Source organism: Protopterus annectens, chromosome 10.part0 (genome assembly GCF_019279795.1).
Source record: "Protopterus annectens isolate FY-2018-M chromosome 10.part0, PAN1.0, whole genome shotgun sequence".
Lineage (NCBI taxonomy): Eukaryota > Metazoa > Chordata > Ceratodontiformes > Protopteridae > Protopterus > Protopterus annectens.
This window is the reverse complement of record NC_056744.1, coordinates 18,785,048-18,811,230: the sequence shown is the minus strand read 5'-3', so window position 1 is coordinate 18,811,230 and position 26,183 is coordinate 18,785,048. Positions and strand designations below refer to the sequence as shown.

At 45.2% G+C, this 26,183-nt stretch overlaps 1 protein-coding gene across 7 annotated transcripts in view; it reads left to right on the top strand.

Moving 5' to 3' along the window:
* Positions 1–26,183, top strand: part of LLGL2 (LLGL scribble cell polarity complex component 2) — a 2,451,001-nt gene that overhangs the window by 1,686,933 nt on the left and 737,885 nt on the right. For all 7 annotated transcript variants that reach the window (XM_044084955.1, XM_044084956.1, XM_044084957.1 and 4 more), the window contains exon 16: positions 5,160–5,310. In XM_044084955.1, coding sequence (XP_043940890.1) covers positions 5,160–5,310 — 151 coding nt within the window. The remainder of the gene's footprint in view (positions 1–5,159; positions 5,311–26,183) is intronic.

Sequence of the window (26,183 nt, the reverse complement as noted above, 5' to 3'; positions counted from 1 at the left end):
CTATTAAAATCCATGCTTCTGCCATTTCAGCTCATTACAATACGGATCCTCCTATTTTTTCTCATCCTCTACTACGACAGTACCTCAGAGGGGCAAAGAATATAAGACCCCCAAGGAGAACACCAGTACCTACTTGGGACCTCAATTTTGTTTTAGAAAAACTAACACTGCCTCCATTTGAACCAGCCATCTCATTCTTGTCATCTCAGCAGATCTAAAATTCTTGTCATGGAAAACTGCTCTGCTCCTAGCAATAACTTCAGCAAGAAGAGTTTCAGAGTTACAGGCATTGATGGCTGTGGAACCTTTCCTCATTTTTCACCAGGACAGGGTTTTTCTAAGGATGAATCCAACATTCATGCCAAAAGTGGTCTCCAATGTGGCCTTAAACCAAACTATTCGTTTGCCTACTTTCTACCCAAATCCCCAGAATAAAGGGGAAAAACTTCTGCACTCATTGGATATACACAGGCAGCTATGAATTTACTTGAACAAAACAAAAGCTTTCAGAAAAACTGTGCAACTGTTTGTAGCATATGCTGCAGGATCACAAGGAAAACCTATTACAAAGCAGACAGTCTCCAAATGGATAGGACACTGCATCCGCTTCTGTTATGCACAACATGGCAAATCTGTGCCCAAGGGCATTAGGCCGCATTCTACCAGAGCAGCAGCCACTTCAGCAGCTTTCCTCAGAGGGGTACCAACCAAAGACATTTTAGAAGCTGCAACCTGGAGCTCAGTGCACACTTTTACCAAGCACTACCATCTAACTCTCTACTCCAAATCCAGAGCAGGCTTTGCCACTGCAGTTCTGCAGGGCTTGTTAGCCTCACCAAATCTAACCTAGACCCAGCCACCCTACCTCAGCTTTGGGATTCTACCCAAGTGTAATGACTGCAATGGTGAAACACGATGAACATAGTACAGTTGTGTACCTACCATAAATGTAGATGTTCGAGTGTATTCACTGTTGCAGTCCTGGTTACCCACCCACCATCCCCCTCTTTGCTGGGACTATTCTGTACTTCTCAACTCTATACAATCTATGTGGTGTATTTGCTTTTAGAAGAAGGAAATGTTTATAGTAATATATGCATGGTTGTTTGGCATATTTTTTATCTTTACAGCCTTCATATCTGGGGGCACCTGACATCTGGGGCAAGAAAAACTGAAGAAAATGGCGTCAGTTGCAACTTTTATACCCCTGGCACACTGACGTCAGGGAAGAGGCGACAGCAACAGACGCCGGACCAAGACTGTGGAACTCGGGCCGACTACGGTTCGCCTGCCAGCAGGATAACCCAAGTGTAATGACTGCAACAGTGAATACACTCGAACATCTACATTTATGGTAGGTACACAACTGTACTTTATGTACTCACCGTAACGTTCCATGTGTGTTGTCCATCTTGCCTTCATTCTTACATCCCACCCTCCTTCCCCCAGTCCTTTGCTCCTGGAAGACCGAGTTGATACAATTGACTATTAGCGATCTCTGACCTTGATTGCTCTGTAAGGTAATAAGCGACTCTTATTTAGTATTACATTTATATCTGCAAACAAGATCTGGAGAGCTCTCCTAGTGCAAGATGGGATAGGGTTTAGGCATGAGCTAGTGGAAGACCTCGAGGTTGTGTACAAGGCCGAAGTCCGATCTGAGGATTGGATCCGAACCCAACTTAGTAAGAATGAAGGTGAGATGGACAACGCATATGGAATGTTATGGTGAGTACATGACTTCTTTTTTCCCATTTCTCTTCTTCAACGTCTGGGATTCACCATAAACTACAAAAAATCCATTCTCTTCCCCTCTCAGGATCACATCTTCCTGGGGTGCAGGATTCAGACACACCTCATGAGTCTCTTTTCCTCCTCAGAATGTGCAGAACCTCACGTCCTACTTCAAAAACCTTCTGCCTCTTCACCACATTTCAGCCAGAGAGTTACCCAGGGTTTTGGGTTTCATGACATCCACTATCCTAATGCTACCTTTGACAAAACTTCACATGAGAGAACTCCAGTGGTTCCTAAAGTCGGTTTGGATGCAGCATTTGCACCCTCTAGACTTTTCAGTTCCTCTCATCCCATCTGAATAGGGAACTGCAGTGGTGGATCCAGCAAGTGTACTTCATCCCAGGACTCCCCTTGCATCCTCTCCCACAAGTTCAAGAGCTTTTCACTGATGCTTCAGATATAGGATGGGGGGGCAGCTTTCAGAAACTTGAAAGCTGAAGGGGTATGGTTCCCCCCTCTCTCAACAAAGGGAACACAGTGCAAATGAGATGAGGGTGCTTCTGTGAGCCATTCACACCTTTCATCCTCGGTTTCTCCGAGGACCTATAAAACTGCTCACAGACAATATGATGATCCTCTGGTATGTGCAAAAGTAGAGAGTTCACAAAATCCTACCTGCTATGCAGGCTGGAACTCAAGGCTTGGGAGCTAGCATGCCAATATCTGGTAGCGCTCGAGGCAGTGTACATCCCATCCAACTAAAATTGTGTGGCAGACATCTTGAGCATGTCCCTAACTCAGTCCCACAAGTGGATGCTTCAAAGACGTGTGTTTCTGGACATTCTCCAGCAGTGGGGTATACCTGAAGTAGATCTCTTTGCCTCACCTATGAAAAGACACCTTCCATGATTTTGTGCCAGAGTCCCTCACCTTCTGGTGTGGAAGGTGGGACACCCTTTTGTTCTCTTGGAAGGGGATTTTCTGTATGCATCCCCCCCTTCTGATCATTCCGAATGTCGTGTTCAGAATTCAGCAAGACGAACCATAAATCTTGCTGGTGACTCCCTTTTGGCCAAGACAACATTGTTTCCCTCTTCTCTTGCATTTCTTTAAGGGCAATCACCACAAGTTGCCTCATAGGGTGAACCATCTTACACAAGACAAAGGAACTCCCATCCATCCCCACTTTTCTACCCTCTGGTTGACTCTGTGGCTGAAAGGGTTTTAATTTCTTTTAGACACCTGTTCTGTGATAACATGGTAAGGATCCTGCAGGAGGCCAGAAAACCCTGTACCAGAAAATCTTGCGCATCTAAGAGGAAAAGATTTTCACTTTGCTGCCTCTCGCGAAACCAGGAGGCACTATTAGTGGAAGTCCTCTTGGTTCTGTCCTGTTTGTTTAACCTCCCAGTAAACCTATTCCTCCTCCTCTCTGGGATCTTAATTTTCTGTTAGAAAAGCTCTCTCTCTCCCCACTTTCAAGCCAGCTTTATCAGTGTTCCAGCAACATTGTTCTTGGAAAACTGTACTACTTCTAGCCAGACATGTGTCTTAGCACGAGGCCCTAATGGCTTCTCCTTCCTTTTATGTGTTCCATAAAGAGTGTCCTTGCGTACCAACCCTTTTTTGCCCAAGGTAGTCAACGAATTGTCATCAACCAAATCTATTCATTTACTTACCTACCTTTCCTTCTCCGCAAAAATTCCAGTGAAAAGGTGTCGCACGCCATGGATGAGCATAGGCAACTTAGATTTTACCTAGACAAGACCAAATGTATTAGGAAATCAGACCAGCCTTTTTTGTCTCCTATCATCCCAGGGCTCGGGTTGCCTGTTTCCAAGCAGACTATTTCTACTTGGATTTCTAAGGCTGTTTTGTTTTGTTATGTGAAGCATGTTAAGACCCTTACTTTCTCTGTAAAGGTCCATTCCACTTGGGCTGTAGCTTCATCAGGTGCTTTCTTCAAGGGATTAGTCACTAGTTTTATTCTTGATGCAGCCACGTGGACTTCTGTGCATACCTTTACTAAACATTACAAATTGGATGGTGTTTCTAAGTCTAGGGCAGGGTTTGCCAGAGCCATACTACATGGCTTTCTGGAGAGTTCAACTGCCTCTTCCTCCACCCTCTCTTCATGAGCTTTTGTACTCTCCCTCACGTTAAGAAGACGGAAGCAGATTATTAGAGGGACATAGAATAGTTGTGTAAAATCTTACAATAACGACAGATGTCCTCCTTTTCTCTGTTGCAGTATTCCAGTTCTTCCCTCCTTCCCCCTGGTGGCTTGGTTTCTTACCTTGGATGGTCTTACCCTACCTTCCTTAGGCTGGCTTCCTCCTGGTGCGTTCAGTTCTGAGGTAGATGTGTGAGTATATCACTTTTATGGCTGATGTACCACACATCCTACAGTAGTGAAAGACTTTTTTATACTGACGGACGTCAGGTCGGGTAAGGAGGAGAACTTCCTCATGTTAAGAATACTGCAGCAGAGAAGGACATCTGTTGTGATGGTAATATTTAACCAACTATTCTGTAGTCGATGCAGGAATGATAAGCTTACTGATGCTGAATTGGCTGCCTGTAGCCCATGTTACTGCTTGCATATTGTCTAACTGCTCTACCTGTTACAGAACTTTTTTTATTTGGTAACCGTCTTATTACATTTAGAAGCAGCACATACTTCATGTATGTATTTTATATTCTTTACATAGCTGCAGTTGATCTATTGCATGCTTCATATTATCATAATTTCATTTTTAAATTATTTTGCATTGTTTCTGTATTTACTCTCTTTTTTTTTTCTTTTTAACGTGCCACAGTGACAAGTTTTGGTAGTGTTACTGTTTGCTTGTGAAGGGTAACAAAAAGAAGTTGAGCATAAGACTTGTATTTTATTGCAATTCTACCCTCTAATGGCCGCAGCCTGCAACACTCTTACACTAGTAGATGTCTGACTGCTGACAGCTCATTGAGGGCTGATTTTCCTTAAAATGTTTGATACGAGTATATTAAATCCTGTAACACTTATCCTATTATTCATATATGTGCTATCATGGTGAGGTGCTATCATGGTGAGGTATCTTACAGCTGTACTTTTTCTCTACTGCTATGTCTGTGGACTCAGTTTTGCATCTGGCCTTTTATAGCTGATCTCTGTGAGAACTGTGATGGATGTTACCAGCAGTGAAAAGTTTCTACTTTATGGGGCTATCAGTATTTGTCATCAGCTGAAGATGGCTTAAAAATTGTTGTTACATTCATAGAACCTTTGTTGAGGTTTTGAAAGGCATCTAATTAACAAAGTTTGTGAGTATTATATACTGCTTTTCAGTGCAATGCAAATTTAGTTGACATAAATTTGTGCCAAATGAAGAGTTCTCACTGGAGGCTTTCACTCTTAACAGTTGTGTGTTTCTTTGTAGGTGTACTTTAAACCCTACTGACCAGCTTGCATTAGAAGGTCCACTCTCCCGTGTAAAGTCTATAAAGAAGTCTCTTAGGCAGTCATTCAGACGGATAAGGAGAAGTAGAGTATCAGGAAGAAAGCCGCCTACAAGCAGCAGTGCATCAAAGGTGAGGTAATGAAGTTTGGCAAGAATTTGCACCGTCGTTCTAGCACAGTTTGATTCCATTCTGTGCACATTGGCTAGGTACTCTCTCAGCGAGTACACTTCTCTGTATTATCAAGTATATTTGAAGTATTTGGAGTTAACTTTCAAATTGCCTCTTTTGCGGATTACTTTTCAGTCTAGTGATTATGTTTTTAAGAGTTGCAATTCACTAGAGATTATAGTCCAAGGTGAATGAAAAGGAAGGCTTTAAAATGTAGTAGGAGTCGTACCTTCCCAAATGACTAGAAACGTGAAAGGTAAACTGTATACTGTAAATCATAGAGGTAATCAAGATCTCCTCATCATTAGCTCATTCGTTCTCCTAAACAGCATTTATTATGATTGTTTTCATTCTTTGAGGATGCAGCAGTATTTATGTTTTTGGAGTGTGTTTTGGAAATCTAAACCAAGATTTAGCTTCTATATTTTAAAAGATTAAGGAATACAGTAAGGTCTAAAACTAGGAACTGAATTAAACAGGGCTAAAGTAAGGATGTTACATAGAGTCATATTCACAGAAATTATCAGGGAATCCATTCTTTGATATGACAATGAGGTTTTAAGTAATGCAGTTATTTTCAGTATGATGTTTTTTACATGCAGAGTCTGTGTGATGGGATAGCTTTAGTGGAAATAGCAAAAGCTCATGGTCCCTGGGAAGCAGTAGCAAGCTAAGGTGTGGAGAAAGGGGCAGCCACTAAAGTATGGGGGAGGTTCAAGCTCCTCCAAATCCCATAATCCCTTGCTGCTCTCTAACCCCTCCAATCTCGTTTGCTGCTCACCAGCTTTAGATGTGATTTCTTGGCTCGAGTATCTTCACAGGGATAAGTGCTTATGTTTCTACTATTTTTCTGTATTTTCTTATTTTCTTTATTTTAGTTAAGCGTATTCGTTATTCTCCCCATCCTGTTACCATTATTCTGGTTAAGCCTTTGGCATCAAAAGGGCCTCTTCTGTGTTATTTCCTTTCTGGTAGTTTGTAGAGTTGTAACTGGTAGTAGTAAAGTGTTTTGTTGCTAGTGCCATCTGTGATTGACTTTTTGACTTAGGCTTTGGCTCCACCTTTCAGTTTTTCAGGCTGGTTTTGGTATTTGGTCTGTCTGATAATCCAACTGGATTCAAGAGGTGCTCCTTAAGCGGCCAGAAGATGCCCGTGTCCGACTCACACAAGGAGTGCCACTATTTCTTGGCCGCCAACAACCTGGAGGTTGAATGCGATGTCTGTGCCACATTCAACCCCAGGGCCTTGGTCGAGCATCATGACAAATTGTTGCTGAAGGGTATGGTCGAGGGGATCCATTGACCCAGTCTTCCGCCAAACTTGGCACGTCTGACCTCAAGAGGAAGGCCCCATGTGTTCCAGGGTCCTCTTCCTCTGAGAAATCCAGGGTGTCGGATCCTAGCTCCTCAGGTCCAACCACAGTCTCTGCTGTCAGATCCGATAACCTCGGATCCCAGGTCCCGCGATTCCGCCTCTGGATCCAAGGCTTTCACTTTGAGGCCTTCGGATCCGAGGTCATGGGAATCTACTCCTGGATCCAAGGTCTCCGTATCGAGGCCTTCAGATCCGACCAAAACCAGACCTGCCATGGATTGGTCACCCTCTGATGTTCATCGTGTTACACTGCTGCAGTCATTACACTTGGGTTATCCTGCCGTCAGGCGGTCCCTCAGTCGGCCAGAGTTCCAAAGTCTTGGTCTGGCGTCGGTTGCTGTAGCTTCTTCCCTGACGTCAGTGCGCCAGGGGTATATAAGATGCAGCCGACGCCATTTTCTCCAGTCTTTCTTGCCGCGCGGTGCCCGAAGCAAAAGCAGTTCGCAAGTGCCGGTCGGCCGACTCCTGAGATTTTCCATTAGAATTTCAGAACCGAAGTCTTCTATAAAGCTAAGTACCCTGTTGGGGAAACTTTTTCTTGCCTCAGACCGATATCAGTAAAAGTTAATAATTGTATTTCTTGTGGGAAGCGAATACCTCATAAGGATTTTCATTCTTATTGTATCCCATGCCTAGGCCCCGACCACGACGTCACTGGTTGTAGGTTTTGTGCTAGGTTTAACAAGCGCACTATTAAACGTCGGTTTGATTTTGCCCGACATTATTTTGGTAGAAAATTTAATTATACCATGCCATCGGAACAACCGATGACCGGGATACACAAAAAGCGCAAAGACAAGGACAGGCATCCGAGGCCCAAAACTGACGACGAAGCCTCTACTAGGCCGGTCCGATTTTCACTGAGGCGCCTTCACAGCCCCTGACGACTGCATCTTTAGAACCACAGGCCGCCTCCGACTCCCACGTGGAGATGGCTGGGCCTTCGGATACTCAAGATTTAGGCCCTACTGAGACTAACCCTTTAGAGGGATCCGGGGCAGCTGAACAGCCCTCTGCTTCAGAGGGTGTATTCAGACCTACTCAACTAACCATCAAATCTTCTGCAAAGGCTAAAACACCTTTAAAATCAAAGAAGCAACCAGCATTCCCCAGCACAGGCCTCCATGTCTAAGAAACAGATGTTAAAAATGGCTGAAGACTTAATTACTCTGATCAGGGGTTCCCATCCCCCTCCTGATAAAAGGCCTAGACAGGATGCAGACTATGACTCATCCGACCAGGTGTCCATTTCTTCGGATTCCTCCTCAGACCAGGGATACTCTTTCCCCCCTTATGAGGATTGTGATGCTGAAGATTCAATTCCTTCAGCCTCTCCTCCAGAGGACTACTCCTTTGGGGAAACTTTACATACCATGAGAGAGCATTTCCATTGGGAGGGCCAGGATTACTCAGAATTCAAGAAAAGGCTCCGAGATTTTCTTTTATTACCTCAACACAGACCACTTGCTATTCCGCCAGTGTTAGATATTGTGGATGATGTGTACTGTGAATCCAGTTTAAGTCCTGATTCTTACCTCCTCCTCCAGTTAAACCAGACAGATACTACAGAGTCCCTGACTCTCACAAATTCCTTTATAAAAGTCCTGTTGCTGACCCTGAAACTATTTCCCAGGGTCCCAAAGGGGTAAAGGCCTCTACAGCAAAAAACCCAGTTCCCTCTGACAGGGATTCCAGAGCATTAGACAGATGGGGGAAGAAAGTATATACATCTGCAACTTTAGCAATGAGGGCCTTAAATTGCCAGTTTCACATGCTAAAATATCAGCAATATTTGATGTCTCAATTAAAACAAAAAATACTTCCAAATTCAGATCTTCTTGACTACAAGGAAATGCAGAACTTATTGCATGCAGCTAAACAAGTGGGTAAACATACTTTGCAATGTGGTTTTGATTCACTAGAGGCCTCCTGTAGAGCAGCAGTTACAGGGTTTGTCATTCAAAGACATGCTTGGTTAAAAGAGCAGACTTTACCAGATCATGTTAAAGCAAAATTACTGGATGCACCTTTGCAGCAGGATGTTTTATTTGGAGGTAAGGCATTAGTGGTATTAAAGAAAATGGAGGATAAGGCAAAATCTATGCAAACGGTGAAGGATTTCTTACAGGTACAGCCTCCTCGATTTGGCAGAAATTGGCCAACAAAAAATTGGTCCTTTCCAGTTACAGACAGACCTCAAAGGGGCCGATACAGACGTCCAAGAGGCAGAGGTCAGCCACAAGGTTCTTACAGTCCTCGACAATGGGGTGCCTCAACCCAGAAAGGAGGGGAAGACAGGCCTCAACCTTATAGAAAACAGCCCCAATGACTTCCCACTGCAGCTGCCAAGCACTTCTCTCTTGGCAGCCCCCTTAGGGGGAAAACTAGTACTTTTCTCTCACAATTGGCATATGATCACAAAAGACAAATGGGTTCTCAATATTGTATCTCAAGGTTACAGGTTCCACTTTCACATTCTGCCAAGGTTAAAAGGAATGCCAAACCTGCCACCAAATCAGTGGGCAGAGGCTCAAAGACAAATTACAGCACTCATGGACATGAGAGCTATTCAAAAGGTACCAACACAGGAGCAAGGACAACGATTTTACTCAGGACTCTTTCTGGTCCCCAGAAAGGACAAAGCCTGGAGGCCCATTCTGGATCTTTCTTCTCTAAATACTTACCTGGATGTCCCAAAATTCAAAATGTTGACACTACAGCAGCTTCTTCCAATGCTGGGCAAGAAAACTTGGCTCGTTACTTTGGACTTCAAGGAGGCATACCTGCATGTCCCTATCAGACAAAATTGCAGAAGATACCTCAGATTCTTAGCTGGTTCAACACATTACCAATTCTCTGCACTGCCCTTTGGCTTATCTACTGCGCCCAGGGTCTTTACAAAATGCCTGGCACCAGTAATTGCATTTTGCAGACAAGAAGGAATTCAAATTTACCCATACTTGGACGACTGCCTTATTCAAGCAGAGAGCAAAGACATTCTTCTACAGCATCTGGCATTTGTAAAAAGATTGCTAATTTGCCTAGGGTACACAGTAAACGAAAAGAAGTCAAAACTAGTGCCCTCACAAGAGATAATATTCCTGGGTGCCAGCTTAAATACAACGGCCCAGATGGCTTATCTCACGCCAGACAAGCAAAGACAACTGACTCAATATTTTCAATTGATGGCAACAAAAACCCAACTCCCTGCAAGAAAAATTCTGCAGGCCTTGGGGTTCATGGCATCTTGCATACTACTAATTCCATATGCCAGACTGCATATGAGGAAACTACAATGGTACCTAAAGAGTGTCTGGTCTCAACACTGTCACAGTTTGGAAACAGTAATACCACTTATCCCTTGCCTTCAACAGGAGTTCCGATGGTGGGCACAAGCCTGTCACCTCAACAAGGGACAGCTTTTCACTCAACCCACAGCCGGGCAAACACTGACAACAGATGCTTCGGATTACGCCTGAGGAGCACATATGGCAGGAAAATGTATTCAGGGCAAGTGGGCCACAGAACAAAGGCATCTTCACATCAATCAAAAAGAGATGCTAGCTGTACAAAATGCCCTTATAGCTTTCAAGGACCTTCTGCATCCAGGACAACTACTACTAAAGACAGGCAACACCACAGTTATGTGGTACATAAAAAAGCAAGGGGGCACTCATTCATATCCCCTCTGCAGACAAGCCATGACCTTGTGGAACACAGCTCTAACTTTTCAAGTTCATCTACAAGCACAATTCCTGCCAGGAGAGAAAAACACTCTGGCAGACGACTTAAGCAGAAACATAATCCGCACGAGTGGAAATTAAATCCACAAATATTCAGCACGATAGTACAAAAATGGTGGAGCCCGGACATAGATCTGTTTGCCTCCCCAATGAATTGCCAGCTACAGAAATTCTGCACAAGGACTTACCACACACAAGCATGGAAAGTGGATGCCCTCTCATTCAGCTGGAAAAACCTTCAAATATATGCCTTCCCACCACTGCCTCTCCTTTCAAAGGTACTCCTAAAAGCCAGACAAGAAAAGCCAAAAATGATCCTGCTTGCACCAGACTGGCCACACCAGCACTGGTACCCAATCTTAAAGAATTTAGCACAAGGTCCTTCATGGATATTGCCTCAAATCCCACATCTTCTGACTCAGCAAAACAATCAGATACTTCACAGCCAGCTCAAAACTTTAAACCTGGCTGCATGGCAGATACCTTAGTCAAGCAAACAACACCTCTCTCTAAAGCTGTTATGGATGTCATTTTGAAGGCCAGGAGGGCCTAGCACCAGGAAAGCCTATTCGGATAAATGGAGGAGATTATGTGCCTGGAACCAGGCACACAGCCTTGACCCTCTTGTACCAAATATTCCGCAGATATTACAATATTTAACTGAGATGCTGGACAAAGACCTATCCTTTTCATCCATTAAGATCCACGCCTCTGCCATCTCTGCCCATTACAACACAGACCCACCAATTTTCTCTCATCCTTTGCTAAAACAATACCTCAGAGGGGCCAAAAACATACGACCACCCCGTAGAGCACCAACTCCAACTTGGGACGTCAGCTTCGTCTTGGAGAAATTAACTTTACCTCCTTTTGAGCCAGCCAATTCAGCAGAATTAAAATATGTCTCATGGAAAACTGCTCTGCTTCTGGCAATAACCTCAGCGCGAAGAGTTTCAGAATTACAGGCACTAATGGCAGTGGAACCTTTCATCATTTTTCACCAAGACAGGGTGTCTTTAAGAACAAACCCTACTTTTATGCCAAAGGTGGTATCAAGTGTGGCTCTAAACCAAACCATTCATTTGCCAACATTTTATCCAAATCCCCAGAATAAAGGGGAGAGACCTCTGCGTTCCTTGGACATACACAGACAGTTATGCTTCTACTTGGACAAAACGAAAGCCTTCAGGAAAACTGAGCAATTGTTTGTAGCATATGCTGCAGGAGCACAGGGAAAAGCTATTTCAAAACAGACCATTTCAAAATGGATAGGGCACTGTATACGTTTCTGCTATATACAACATGGGAAAACTGTACCTAGCAACATTAGGTCTCATTCCACCAGGGCTACAGCCACTTCAACTGCCTACCTCAGAGGAGTACCTACCAAGGACATTTTGGAAGCTGCAACTTGGAGTTCTGTGCATACCTTTACCAAGCATTACCACCTGCCTCTTTACTCTAAATCCAGAGCTGGCTTTGCCACTGCAGTGCTGCAGGGCCTTATAGCCACCCCTAATGGCTTATAGAACCAGCCACCCAACCTCAGCTTTGGGATTCTACCCAAGTGTAATGACTGCAGCAGTGTAACACGATGAACATAGTACAGTTTTGTACCTACCATAAATGTAGATGTTCGAGTGTATACACTGCTGCAGTCCAGGTTACCCTCCCTCCTTCCCCCTCTTCCTTGCTGGCACTTATCTATGCCTTCTACTCTTTACTACCTATGTGGTGTATTTGCTGGTAACGGGACGTTTTTGATTGCATTTTTTATGTACGTTTCATTAGCAATTTGCATTGCCTACCTATTTGGGGGCACCTGACATCTGGGGCAAGAAAAGCTGAAGAAAATGGTGTCTGCTGCATCTTATATACCCCTGGCGCACTGACGTCAGGGAAGAAGCAACAGCAACCGACGCCGGACCAAAACTTTGGAACTCTGGCCAACTGAAGGACCGTCTTGACGGCAGGATAACCCAAGTGTAATGACTGCAGCAGTGTATACACTCTAACATCTACATTTATGGTAGGTACAAAACTGTACTATCCGAGACCTTTGTGTTCCAAGAGCTCGGATCCTTTATTGTCCTCGGGCCTGATGCAGTCAGATCTGGCATCCCCTGTCAGATCCCACCATTGTTATTGAGGACTCTCCTTCAGGTTCTGGCTGGGAACAGCTCTTCAGAGGCACAGAAGACTATCTTCCTGGAAGCATAGGAGGTCCTCGGGGTCCAGACATGGGTCTCCAGCTAGGTCTACTTCCTCTAGGTCCTCTATGAGCTTGCTGTCCTCCGATATGGACAGGATGAAGAGGTCGTTCCATAAAGCTCAGATTGAGTTGGGGCTTCTAGCGTCTCCTGCCCATCCAGCTAAGGGGTCCTTCCCATGCTCCTACTCTTTCCTCATACAACCCAGGTGGTTTCAGACTTTCAGGCCCTGGGGCACAGTGAAGAGGCGACAGGGATATCTAGAAGCCATTTTGTCTCTACCCTGTCCGTGTCCTTGACTGGTTCTGCTCGGCCTCCCCCAGTATAGACGGGGTCCTGGACCTGACCAGTCACTCTAGAGTCCTTGGGGGAGGGCTCCATTTCTGTCCTTTTGGACCGGTCTATGCCCCTCGGTGCATCAGCACTCATCAGCTCAGGGCCAGCATTATCCGGGGGTCTTGAGGTGCTGGCATGCTCTGTTCCCTCTTCCCAGGTGAGTCTTCCTGCCGGGAGTGGTGATGGGGCATCATCCAGTCCCTCAGCCTTCCAGGTAGTAGAGAGGGCTTTTTCCCTGTGCCAGATCTGTCTCCCCTGCCATCCAGGGACCTTTCCAGCCCCTAAAGCAGATCTTCCTCATCCTGTTCCTGGTCATCCTTCTCGAGCCAGTCTTCAGGTGGGAGTTAGCCCACTTGGGGATCCCCATTTTTCCAAGTCTTTCGCTGAGACCCCTCTGAGAAGGTGCCTTGGAAGACATTGAGCAAGAGGAGGCATCTAGACTCCCCTATGGAGTCTCTCGCCAAAGACACAGACCTTGTTCAAGGGATGGGTCCTCCAGGTCTCCGCCCAAGGATGTCTCCTTCGGGAACATCTTAGAAATCCTCAATTTGACAGGAAGATGGTCTTCCCTACCCCTGTCTCCCGAGGTGACTGTGTTCCTGAAGGTGTTTGAGATGGGACCATCTACCTCCTGGGTTTCCCCCTGCTGACGAACTGATAGACCTCATTGCTAGCAGGTCCTGGAGGGAGCTAGATACTGTGGAGCCAGTACTGAAATATGCTGACAAGTTTGAGTTCTCCTACTGATGGACACTTTTGGTTGAAAAGGGTGCCAGTCGATATTATAGTGGTAGCTGCCACCACTAAAAAGGAGTTGGCAGAGCAGAGTACATCTGTTCATCCTCCCAACCAAGAATCCTGGGCGATCAACAGACACAGAAAGCAGATCTTCACCTCAGCTACCTTCGGTCTGCAGGCCATTAATTACTTGGCACATCTCACCCTCCTTCAGATGGATTTGGCCAAGGAATTTACCACTTCCCTTTGAGTTGTTGCCTGCTGGGGACTTAAGCAAAGTGTCCCCCAAGATGTCTACTCTTGCATCCCTCTCAAATTCCTCGATGAGGCCCATTTCCAATGCTGTAGAAGGCACCTCTTTGCCGGTACAGGCATTGCTATTTGCAGTATGCCTGCATGTGCCTTTGTGGGTTTGGGGAGTCCTTTAAGCCATCCTTCACCAGTGCTTCCTTTAACTGAAGGACCAAGGAGGGTAGATCATCAAAGAAATACTCACCCGCAGTGAGCAGGAAGGCAAGACCTTTGTTGGCTGTGGGAATCATGTTTTCTACACCTCAGCAGATGTTCTTCGTGTTTCACTGTTGCAGTCATCGCACTTGGGCTATCCTCCCAGGGGTAGCCCTCAGTCGGCCTGAATGCCAGAGGCTTAGTATTTCTGCGCTGGTTGCTGTCGCTCCAAGACTGATATGTCATCAGTGGTATAAAATAAGGCAGCCGTTGCCATTACATCAGTCTTTCTTGCCGAGGAGCCCAAAGCAGTAGCAGTTTACATGAGTGCTGGTCGGCCGCTACCTGAGTTTTCGTTACCGAATTGAAGTTGAAGTCTTTTAAAGCTAAGTACCCCGTTGGGGATAATTTTTTCATGCTCTAACTGATGTCAGAAAAAGTTAACAGTCGTCTTGCCTGTGGAAAGCAAATACCACACCGAGATTTCCATTCTTACTGCATCACCTGTTTAGGCCCAGACCATGACATGTCTCTCTGTCGGTTTTGTGCTTTGTTCAACTCCAGAACTATACGTCGGCGGGCCCTTATTGTAGCTAAATATTTTCGCTTTTGAACTCCATAGTCTGAAATGGCTTCAGTAAGCCATCAGATTATCGATCTTCTGAAAAAAACGTAAGGATAAAGACAGAGACAAACCGCACAGGTCCAAAACTGCTGACGATGCATCTGTTAAGCTAGTCGCCAGTTCGTTGGTCCTCAGTGAGGCACTTTCGCAGCCCCTGATGCCCGCTTCTGTGGATTCTCCGACTGCTGCCAAGACCCATTCGGAGTCCATTATGCCGAGAGACTACTCTTTGACTAAGGATCCTGCCGATGTCTCTACTTTGGATGGGTCCGGAGCCCCTGAGCAGGCACCGGCTTCCGAGGAAGTTCTTCGCACTACCGATATTCGACACAAGCCAACGACATCTTTTGGGTCTTCAGTTCTTTCTAAAACTACCGAGTTTCTAAGGCCCAGGGTACGAACTACGCCTAAAAAACCGATGACCCAAGCTCAAGCACCTGCTTCCATGCCTCAATCTCAAATGCTTAAAATGGTGGAAGGACCTTATCATGCTTATTAGGGAAAGCCAGCCTACCCCTTCCAAAAGAAAGAGACTTGCCCCCAGCAGTTTTTTCTGACCAGGAGTCCGATGACTCTGAGGTTTCTGAATATAAAGACATGCAACCCTTGTCTGCTTATGAGGATTCAGATGAGAGGAATCCATTCCTTCTGCCTCTTCTTCAGAAGATATTTCATTTCGTGAAACCCTACGTACTTTAAGGGAGCATTTCCAATGGGAATGTCAGGACTATCCTCAGTCCAAAAAGAGACTCTGGGAATTTTTAGATTTACCACAGCACAGTCCTTTAGCCATTTCTGCTGTCCTGGATGTTATGGATGATGTCTTTATGGAATCCAGTTTAACTCCTGACACCCTCCCACCTGCTCCCAGGAAACCTGACCGGTATTAAGAGTCCCTGACTCTCACAGATTTCTTTTCAAAAATCCTACTGCTGACCCAGAGGTCATCTCCCAAGGACCTAAAGGAATAAAAGCAACCACAGCTAAAAATCCCACCCCGTCGGACAGGGATTCTCAAGCTTTAAACAGATGGGGTAAAAATGTATAGACCTCTGCAACTCCTACCATTAGAGCACTAAATTGTCAGTTCTACATGCTGAAATACCAGCAACATACAATGGAACTCCTTAAACAAAAAATATCTACCTTTCCGGCTTGTGCAGAAAGTAAAGAATTGCAAGAGCTTATGCATTCTGCAAGCCAGATTACTAAACGCACCTTGCAATGTGGCTTTGACGCCCTAGAATCATCCTGCAGGGCAGCAGTCACAGGTTCTATACTTAGAAGGCATGCTTGGCTTAAGGAACAGACCTTGCAGACCATGTCAAATAAAAACTATTGGACGCACCATTGAACAAAGACAATTTGTTTGGCACCAAGGCAGAAGAGGTCTTAAAAAAGATGGAAGAAAAAGCTAAATCTGTGCGGACAATTAGACTTCTTGCAGGTCCAGCCTCCAAGGTTCAGTAGGCATTGCCCCTCCAAGCACTGGTCCTTTCTGTCCCTCTCAGGGCCAGCTCAGCCAAGACCTAGGGGAAGCAGACCCCCCCCCCCCAGACAACAATCCCAGGGAATGCAGAGATCTAAGCAATGGAGTTCCTCCACTTCAAAAACAGGGAGTGCTAGACCACCCCCTTATGGAAAGAACTCACAATGACTTTACATCTCCACCCGTTACCGCCACCCACCTGCTTGTGCCCCTAGGAGGAAAACTCTCCTCCCATGCAAAAAACTGGGCCTCCATCACCAACGACAGATGTGTCCTCAACATAGTGTCCCAGGGATACAAATTTTATTTCCACACTCTGCCAATCCCAAAAGGGTTCCCAGATCTTCCTCCTAACCAGTGGTCAGAGGTCCAAAACCAAGTCCATTCCCTGCTGTCCATTAGGGCAATAGAGCCTGTTCCTGCAGACCAGATAGGTCAAGGTTTCTATTCCAGGCTTTTCCTGGTGCCCAGAAAAGGGGGTACCTGGTGCCTAATCCTCGATCTATCAATTCTGATCACCTTACTGGTGATACCAATATTCAAAATGCTCAGCCTCCAGCAGCTTCTTCCTATGCTATCCAAGGATGCTTGGTTAATCACCCTAGACCTAAAAGAGACCTATCTACACATCCCAATCAGGGACTCATGCAGGAAATATCTGCGTTTCAGGGCAGGATCTGTGCACTTCCAGTTCTCTGCGCTTCCCTTTGGCTTTACCCACTGCTCCCAGAGTTTTCACAAAATGCCTGGCTCCAGCCATTGCATTTTGCAGACAAAGGAATATTCAAATTTACCCCTACTTAGACGACTGCCTGATTTCAGGCAGACAGGAAAAGCTGTTACAGCACCTGACCTTTGTAAAGGACTTACTGACCTCCCTGGGGTTATACTATAAACAAAAATAAATCCAAACTAGTCCCCACTCAAAAAACTGTATTCCTGGGAGCAAGCCTGGACACAGCATCCCAGATTGCATTCCTTACTCCAGAAAAACAAGCCTATCTGACAGGCTACTTCTCTCAACTAGCCACCAGAAAGTACATTTGTGTACACTTACTATAAATGTAGATGTTCGAGTGTATTTACTGTTGCAGTCATTACATTTGGGTAATCTGCTGGCAGGTTGCCCTCAGTCGGCCTGAATAACTAAATCTTGGGTCCTGCGTCAGTTGCTGTCTTCTCTTCCATGACGTCGGGTCGTCAGGGGTATAAAACATGCAGCTGACGCCATTTTAATCAGTTTTTCTTGCCCCAGATGTCAGGTGCCCCCCAAATGGGGATCAAAAAAAAAAGAAAAAAAAAATATATATATATATATATATATATATATATATATATATATATATATATACACACACACACACACACACACACACACACACACACACACGTGTATTTTAGAATACAAAAAAATTTACCTTCAACTAAAAGCAAATACACCACAAAGTCTTTTGAGAATAGTGAAGGAAAGAAGAGGTATAATAGAGAAGAGAGGGGGCTGGCAGGTGGGTAACCCGGACTGCAACAGTGAATACACTTGAACATCTACATTTATGGTAAGTGTACACAACTGTATTATGTTCTTCGTCTTTCACTGTTGCAGTCATTACATTTGGGTAGAATCCCAAAGCTATGGATGGGAGGATGGAATTAAACAGCATTAGGAGCAGCTATAAGGCCCTGCAGGACTGCAGTGGCAAAGCCTGCCCTGGATTTAGAAAAGAGAGGTAGATGTTAATGTTTTGTGAACGTATGAACTGAGCTCCAAGTGGCAGCTTCTAGAATGTCTCTGGTAGGAACCCCCTATGAGAAAGGCTGCAGAAGTAGAAGCAGCCCTGGTGGAATGGGATCTGATCCCCTTGGGCACAGGTTTACCATGGTGCATGTAGAAGAAATGAATACAATGGCTTATCCATTTTGAAATTGTCTGCTTTGATATAGCCGTCCCCTCTGTTCCTGCAGTAAATGCCACCAGTAGTTGCTCAGACTTAGAGATTTTGTCCTGTTTAAGGAGAATCTTAGTTGTCTGTGTACATCTAATGAATGCAGAATTTGCTCCCCCTTGATCTTCGGATTTGGGAAAAAAGTTGGCAGGTGAATGGTCTGGTTAAGAGACACACTGGATACCACCTTAGGCATAAAAGAAGGATTGGTCCTGAGGGACGCCCTGTTCGGGTAAAAGATAATGAAAGGCTCCATTGCCATGAGAGCCTGTAGTTCTGAAATCCTTCTAGCTGAAGTGACTGCTAAAAGAAAGGCTGTCTTCCAAGAAAGAAATTTTATGTCCGCAGTAGCAGCTGGTTCAAAAGGAGGTAGGGTGAGTTTTTCCAGCACAAAATTGAGGTCCCATGCAGAAAAAAGAACACATTGGCAGACGACCTCAGCAGAAACATCATGGATCCCCACGAGTGGAAACTGGATCCACAAGTATTTGCAATGATAACTCAAAAATGGGGCCTTCCAGACATAGACCTGTTTGCCAGTCCTCAAAACTATCAACTAACAAAATTTTGTACAAGGACACTCACCATCAAGCTTGGAAAGTGGACGCACTATCATTCAGTTGGAAAAACCTGACAGTATATGCCTTCCCTCCATTGCCTCTCCTCACAAAGGTGCTTCTGAAAGTCAGAAAGGAGAGACCACGACTGATACTCATAGCCCCAGACTGGCCACGCCAGCACTGGTACCCACTATTGAGGAATATGGCCCAGGGCCCACCTTGGATTTTACCACAAACTGCCCATTTGCTCACACAGCAAAACAATCAGATTCTTCACAGCCAGCTCAAAACCTTAAATCTGGCTGCATGGCAAATCACCTAAGCATCCAGCCAGCTCCTCTTTCCCAAGCAGTTATGGGTGTTATTCTGGAAGCTAGGAGGCCCAGCACCAGGAAGGCCTATTCGGACAAATGGAAAAGGTTTTGTGCCTGGAACCAAGCTAAAGGCCAAAACACACTTCAACCTCACATGCCTCAGATTCTACAGTATTTAACTGAGATGTTGCACAAAGGACTTTCTTTTTCTTCCATTAAAATCCATGCATCAGCTATTTCAGCCCACTACAACACGGATCCACCCTTATTTTCGCATCCACTTCTAAGGCAGTTCCTCAGAGGGGCAAAAAACATTAGGCCCCCCAGGAGAGCACCTACACCAACATGGGACCTCAATTTTGCTCTGGAAAAACTTACGCTACCTCCCTTTGAACCAGCTTTCTCTGCAGATCTACAGTTTCTATCATGGAAGACTGCCCTGCTGCTAGAAATAACTTCAGCTAGAAGAGTCTCAGAGCTGCAGGCACTAATGGCAGTGGAACCTTTCCTCATTTTCCATCAGGACAGAGTTTCTCTACGAACTAATCCTTCCTTCATGCCTAAGGTGGTTTCCAGTGTGGCTTTAAATCAAACCATCCACTTACCCACCTTCTTCCCAAATCCACAGAACAAAGGAGAAAGACTCCTGCATTCCTTGGACATTCACAGGCAACTTCGTTACTACTTGGATAAAACTAAGGCTTTCAGAAAATCTGACCAGCTCTTTGTATCCTATGCTACAACTTCACAAGGGAAGGCTATATCAAAACAAACCATTTCCAAATGGTTAGGACATTGCATTTGTTTTTGCTATACCCATCATGGAAAACCATTTCTTGCTACCATTAGGCCCCACTCTACCAGGGCAACAGCTACATCTACAGCCTTCCTCAGGGGGGTTCCAACCAAGGAGATTTTGGAAGCTGCAACTTGGAGTTCAGTACACACCTGTACCAAACACTATCAATTACCACTTTACTCTAAGACTAGAGCTGGCTTCGCCACTGCAGTCCTGCAGGGCCTTCTAGCCTCCTCTAACCCTCTATAACTCCTCCACCCATCCTTAGCTTTGGGATTCTACCCAAGTGTGATGACTGCAGCAGGGTAACACGATGAGCATAGTACAGTTTTGTACCTACCATAAATGTAGATGTTCGAGTGTACACCCTGCTGCAGTCCAGGTTACCCTCCCTCCATCCCCTCTGATCTAATTGGCTAAATCTCTACTATACCTTCCTGATGTATTTGCTTATAGCTGGAGGGATTTTGTGTTTGTGCAAAAATTACTTAATTTGGTACTAATTACTGACCACCTTTTTGGGGGCACCTGACATCTGGGGCAAGAAAAACTGAAGAAAATGGCGTTGGATGCATTATATATACCCCTGGTGCACTGACATCAGGGAAGAAGCGACAGCAACCAACGCCGGACCAAGACTTTGGAATTCCGGCCGACTGCGGGACCGCCTGATGACAGGATAACCCAAGTGTGATGACTGCATCAGGGTGTACACTCGAACATCTACATTTATGGTAGGTACAAAACTGTACTTTACTGGTGCCAGGCACTTTGTGAAGACCCTGGGTGCAGTAGATAAGCCAAAGGGCAGTGCAGAGAACTGGTAATGCAAATAGCCTGCTTTGATGTGGAAGTATCTTCTGCAAGATTCCCTGATTGGGATGTGCAGGTAAGCCTCTTTTAAGTCTAGAGTTACCAATCATGCATTCTTGCCTAGAGTAGGCAGTAGCTGTTGTAGAGTCAGCATCTTGAATTTTGGAATGTCCAGGAAAGTATTTAGAATGGATAAGTCCAGAATTGGACGCTATGATTTGTCTTTTCTGGGTACCAGGAAAAGTCTTGAATAAAAACCTTGTCCTTTTTCCTTTTCTGGTACTGGTTGAATAGCCCCCATATCCATGAGGGACTTGACTTGTTTCTGGGCCTCTGCCCACTGATTTGGGGGCAGATCTGGCCATCCGTTTGGAATTGGCAACGTGTGGAAATAAAATCTGTACCCCTGGGATACTATATTTAAGACCCACTTGTCCTGGGTAATTAGATGCCAATTTTGATCATGAAGTGCTAGTTTTCCCCCCAAAGGGGCTGCCAAAAAATAAGTGCTTGGAAATGGCAGAGGAAAGTCATTGAGACTGTTTACCGTAGGGTGGTGCTTTGCTACCTCCTGATTTGGAGGTGGAGGCGCCCCACTGTTTTGTCCTGTAAGATCCTTGTGACTGAAACCTGGAGCCTTTGGAGCATCTGGGTTTGACTTGAGCGGCTCTGTTGGACACTGGAAAGGACCAATTCTTAGTAGGCCAGTGCCTACTGAACCTGGGTGGCTGCACTTGCAAGAAATCTTTTACAGTTTGCATAGATTTAGCTTTGTCTTCCATCTTTATCAAAACCTCTTCTGCCTTATTACCAGACAGACTGTCCTGCTGTAAAGGAGCATCCAACAATTTAGCTTTAACATGATCAGGCAGATTTTGCTCCTTGAGCCATGCATGCCTTCTTATCACAGATCCAGTTATGGCGGCCCTGCAAGAGGCCTCCAAGGAATCAAAACCACATTGCAAAATATGCTTTCCAACTTGTTCAGCTGAATGCAATGAATCCTGTAACTCTTTATTTTCCACACAATCAGAAATTAACATAATTTTCTGTTTCAGTAAGCCCATAAAATGCTGTTGATATAAGCATATGAAATTGGCAGTTTAAAGCCCTGATTGCCCGGGTTGCAGATGTATAAACCTTCTTACCCCATCTATCCAGCACCCTGGAGTCTATCAGAAGGGGTAGGATTTTTGGCTGTAGAAGCCTTAACACTCTTTGGACCCTGAGAAATAGTTTCAGGGTCAGCAGCAGGATTTTTGAAAAGAAATTTGTGGGAGTCAGGAACCCTGTAATATCTGTCTGGCTTACTAGGAGCCGGAGGCAGGGAATCAGGAGCCATGCTGGATTCTGAGAAAACATCATCAACACTGACTAAAACAGGAGGTATAGCCAAAGGCCTATGCTGTGGAAGAAGAAAATCCCTAAGCCTCTTTTTGGATTCTGAAAAGTCCTGACTCTCCCAATGAAAATGTTCCCTTAAGGTATGCAGAGTCTCTCCAAACGAAAAATCCTCAGGAGGAGAAACAGAAGGGATGGATTCCTCTGCATCAGAGTCCTCATAAGGTGGAATACAAAAATTCCTGATCAGAAGAGGAATCAGAAGAAATGGAAACCTGATCTGAAGATTCATAATCAGTGCCTTGCCTAGGCCTCTTAGCAGGGGGGGGTTGGGAACCCCTGATCAAGGTAATTAAATCCTCAGCCATTTTGATCATTTGTTTTTTAGGCATAGGTGCCTGAGCATGTGGCTCATGCGTCGTTTTTTTAGACATAGAAGTAGGTTTTGGCTTTGTTTTTGATGATGGCGTCAGTTTAATATACAAATGTTGAGGCCTGAAAACACTCTCAGAAGCTGGTGCCTGCTCAGCGGCTCTGGACCCATCCAAGGAAGAGACATCCGCGGGTTCAATACTTGAAGAATCTCGTGGCATACCGGACTCCGAATGGGTCTCGGTAGAGGCTTACGACTCAAAAGTAGCGGGCATCAGGGGCTGCGAAAGCGCCTCACTGAGTACCGGCGACGGAGAAGCTTTGTCTTCGGTTTTGAACCTCGACGGTCTGTCTTTGTCTTTTTCTTTGTGTTTTTTTTGTGAATTCCAGTAGTCTGATTGCTAACCGATGACATTTCAGGATAGTTAAATCTTGAACCAAAATATTTAGAAGCAAAAATATACTAACGCTTAATAGTGCATTGGTTAAATTTAGCACAAAACCGACAGAAAGGCACGTTGTGATCAGGGCCTAGGCAAGGAATACAGTACAAATGAAAATCCTTATGAGGTATTTGCTTCTCACAAGTAATACAGTTATTAAATTTTCCTGACATCGGTAAGGAGCAAGAAAAAATTTCCCCAATGGGGTACTTAGCTTTAGTTTGAAGACTTCGGTTCTGAAACTCAAAAATGAAAATTTCAGGAGTCTGTTGACCGGCACTTGCGAACTGCTTCTGCTTTGGGCACCGCGCGGCAAGAAAGACTGATTAAAATTGCGTTGGTTGCATGTTTTATACCCCTGACGTCATGGAAGAGGAGACAGCAACCGACGCAGGATCCAAAACTTTGTTATTCAGGCCGACTGAGGGCAACTTGCCAGCAGATTACCCAAATGTAATGACTGTAACAGTGAAACACGAAGAACATCCCAGTTATCCACAAGGAAAATCATGCAAGCTCTAGGGTTCATGACATCCTGCATTCTGCTCATTCCATATGCCAGCCTGCATATGAGGAAACTTCAATGTTACCTAAAAAGCCATTGGTGTCAACACTCTCAGGACCTGAAAACTGTCATACATATGATACCTTGTCTAAGGAAAGATTTTCATTGATGGGTAGCAGCATGCAACCACAACAAGGGCCTTCCCTTTTCACAATCCCACGCCACCCAGACACTAACCACAGATGCATCAGATTATGCCTGGGGTGCACACTTGGACGGCAGGTGCATTTGGGGCCACTGGAGCCCAAATCAAACACATCTGCAAATCAACCAAAAAGAAATGCTATCTGTTCAGCACACTGTGACAGCTTTCAGACCCCCTACTCTCCCTGGGGCCTCTACTGATCAAAACAGACAACACCACAGTGATGTGGTACATCAACATTCAGGAAGGAACTCACTCTTATTCCCTCTGCAGGCTAGCCATGACCCTTTAGCACACTGCTTCAGCCATGCAAATTCACCTGTTAGCACAATTCTTGCCAGGCTCCCAAAACTTTCTGGCAGATGACTTAAGCAGAAACCTCCTAGACCCACACGAGTGGCAGCTAGACCACAGCATCTTTAACCTTGTAACCCAGAAATGGGGCACCCCGAAGGTGGACCTCTTTTCCTCCCTCAGCAATCACCAGCTCAGCAAATTCTGCACCAGGGAACCTCACAGCAAGGCCCGGAAAGTGGATGCCCTATCCTTCCAGTGGGTAAACCTCTCGATCTATGCATTTCCATATGCCAGTGTAATTATCCCCTGTAAACACTCCCCTATAACCTTCTACTCCTCTTCTCTTTTCCTTCCATTCTATAAACAAACTTACTTCTTTATCTTCTCCTCTTGGTACATCAGTGTACAAACAACTAGTAAAATATTTCAGCTATGCAATTATTGCACTATTATGTATATAATATGTAATTATGAATGTATCCCTCTGATGAATGTAATGTAATTCACTTGGCACAGTTTAATGTATGACACTAATGCAGTAATGTGTGGTACTGATGAATATTGTGTGGCACTGTAGTGGAGTGATCTGTTGTACTGATGAATGTATTTCTATATGTATTCAATATGTACAATTTCTATTTTCTGTTGGAGCTTTTCTCCTTGGGCCTTCGCTGAAAATGGGCATTTGTAGCCCAGTCGGACAAACCCGGTCAACAAATATAAAACAAGTAAATATAAAATAAATAAGTTTCCCCCTCTACCTCTACTTACAAGGGTACTACTCAAAATAAGGGAGGAAAAACTAAGAGCAATCTTGATTGCCCTAGACTGGCAACACCAGCACTGGTACCCACTGCTGCGCAGTCTGTCACCACTGTCTCCATGGCACCTACCTCAGATCCCAACTCTCCTGACCCAGCAGAAAGGAGAATTCATGCATCCACAATTGCAGACCCTGAACCTGGCAGCCTGGCTTATTCCCTGACCTCTCCTCCAGTTGCCAGCCTAAGCAAGCAAGTCCTGGATGTTATACGTGAGGCCAGACGCCCCAGCAGTAGAAAATCCTATGCTGACAAGTGGAAAAGGTATTGCATCTGGATCCAGGCTAAAGGAGCTGAAACAGCAGAGCCCTCCCTACCTCTCATCCTGGATTACCTAGCAGACCTACTTCACAGGGGGCCTATCCTCCTTTTCTATTAAAATTCACGCCTCTGCCATCTCTGTTCATTACAGCACAGAACCACCTCACTTTTCTCACCCTCTCCTCAAACAGTTCCTTAGAGGGGCTAACAATTTAAGGCCACCCAGAAGAGCTCCTACCCCAGCTTGAGACCTTAACTTTGTGTTAGAAAAGCTCACACTAGCCCCTTTTGAGCCTGCAGCTTCAGCAGAGTTGAAATTCCTCTCTTGGAAAACAGCCTTGCTTCTTGCCATCACTTCAGCTAGAAGAGTTTCAGAGCTACAAGCACTCATGGTTGTAGAGCCCTTCATCATTTTTCATGCTGACAGGGTCTCCCTCAGGACTAACCCAACTTTCTTGCCTTAAGTGGTGTCCAGTGTGGCTCTCAACCAATCTATTCATTTGCCCACCTTTTTCCCTAACCCTCAAAACAAGGGGGAAAGGATTCTGCATTCATTAGATGTGCACAGACAGCTCAGATTCTACCTGGGTAGGACTAAATCTTTTAGGAAAACTGACCAATTGCTAGTCAGCTTTGCAACAGGGCCAGAGGGCAAGGTCATATGCAAACAAATAATCTCCAAATGGATAGCACACTGTATCCATTTCTGCTACAAATACCATGGGAAACCGCCCCCCCCCCCCCCAAGGGGGTCAAGACGCATTCCACCAGGGCAACCTCCACCTCTGCAGTTTTTTTAGAGCGGTGTCCCTACCAGGGACATCCTGGAGGCTGCAACATGGAGTTCTGTTCATACCTTCACCAAGCATTACCACCTGTCTTATCTTCTCCAAATCTAGGGCAGGCTTTGGAACTGCAGTCTTGAAGGACATCCTAGCCAGCCCGAAATCTTTTAGGAAAACTGACCAATTGCTAGTTAGCTTTGCAGCAGGGCCAGAGGGCAAGGTCATATCCAAACAATCTCCAAATGGATAGCACACTGTATCCATTTCTGCTACAAATACCATGGGAACCCCCCCCCCCCACGGGGGTCAAGACGCATTCCACCAGGGCAACCTCCACCTCTGCAGTTTTTTTTAGAGCTGCGTCCCTACCAGGGACATCCTGGAGGCTGCAACATGGAGTTCTGTTCATACCT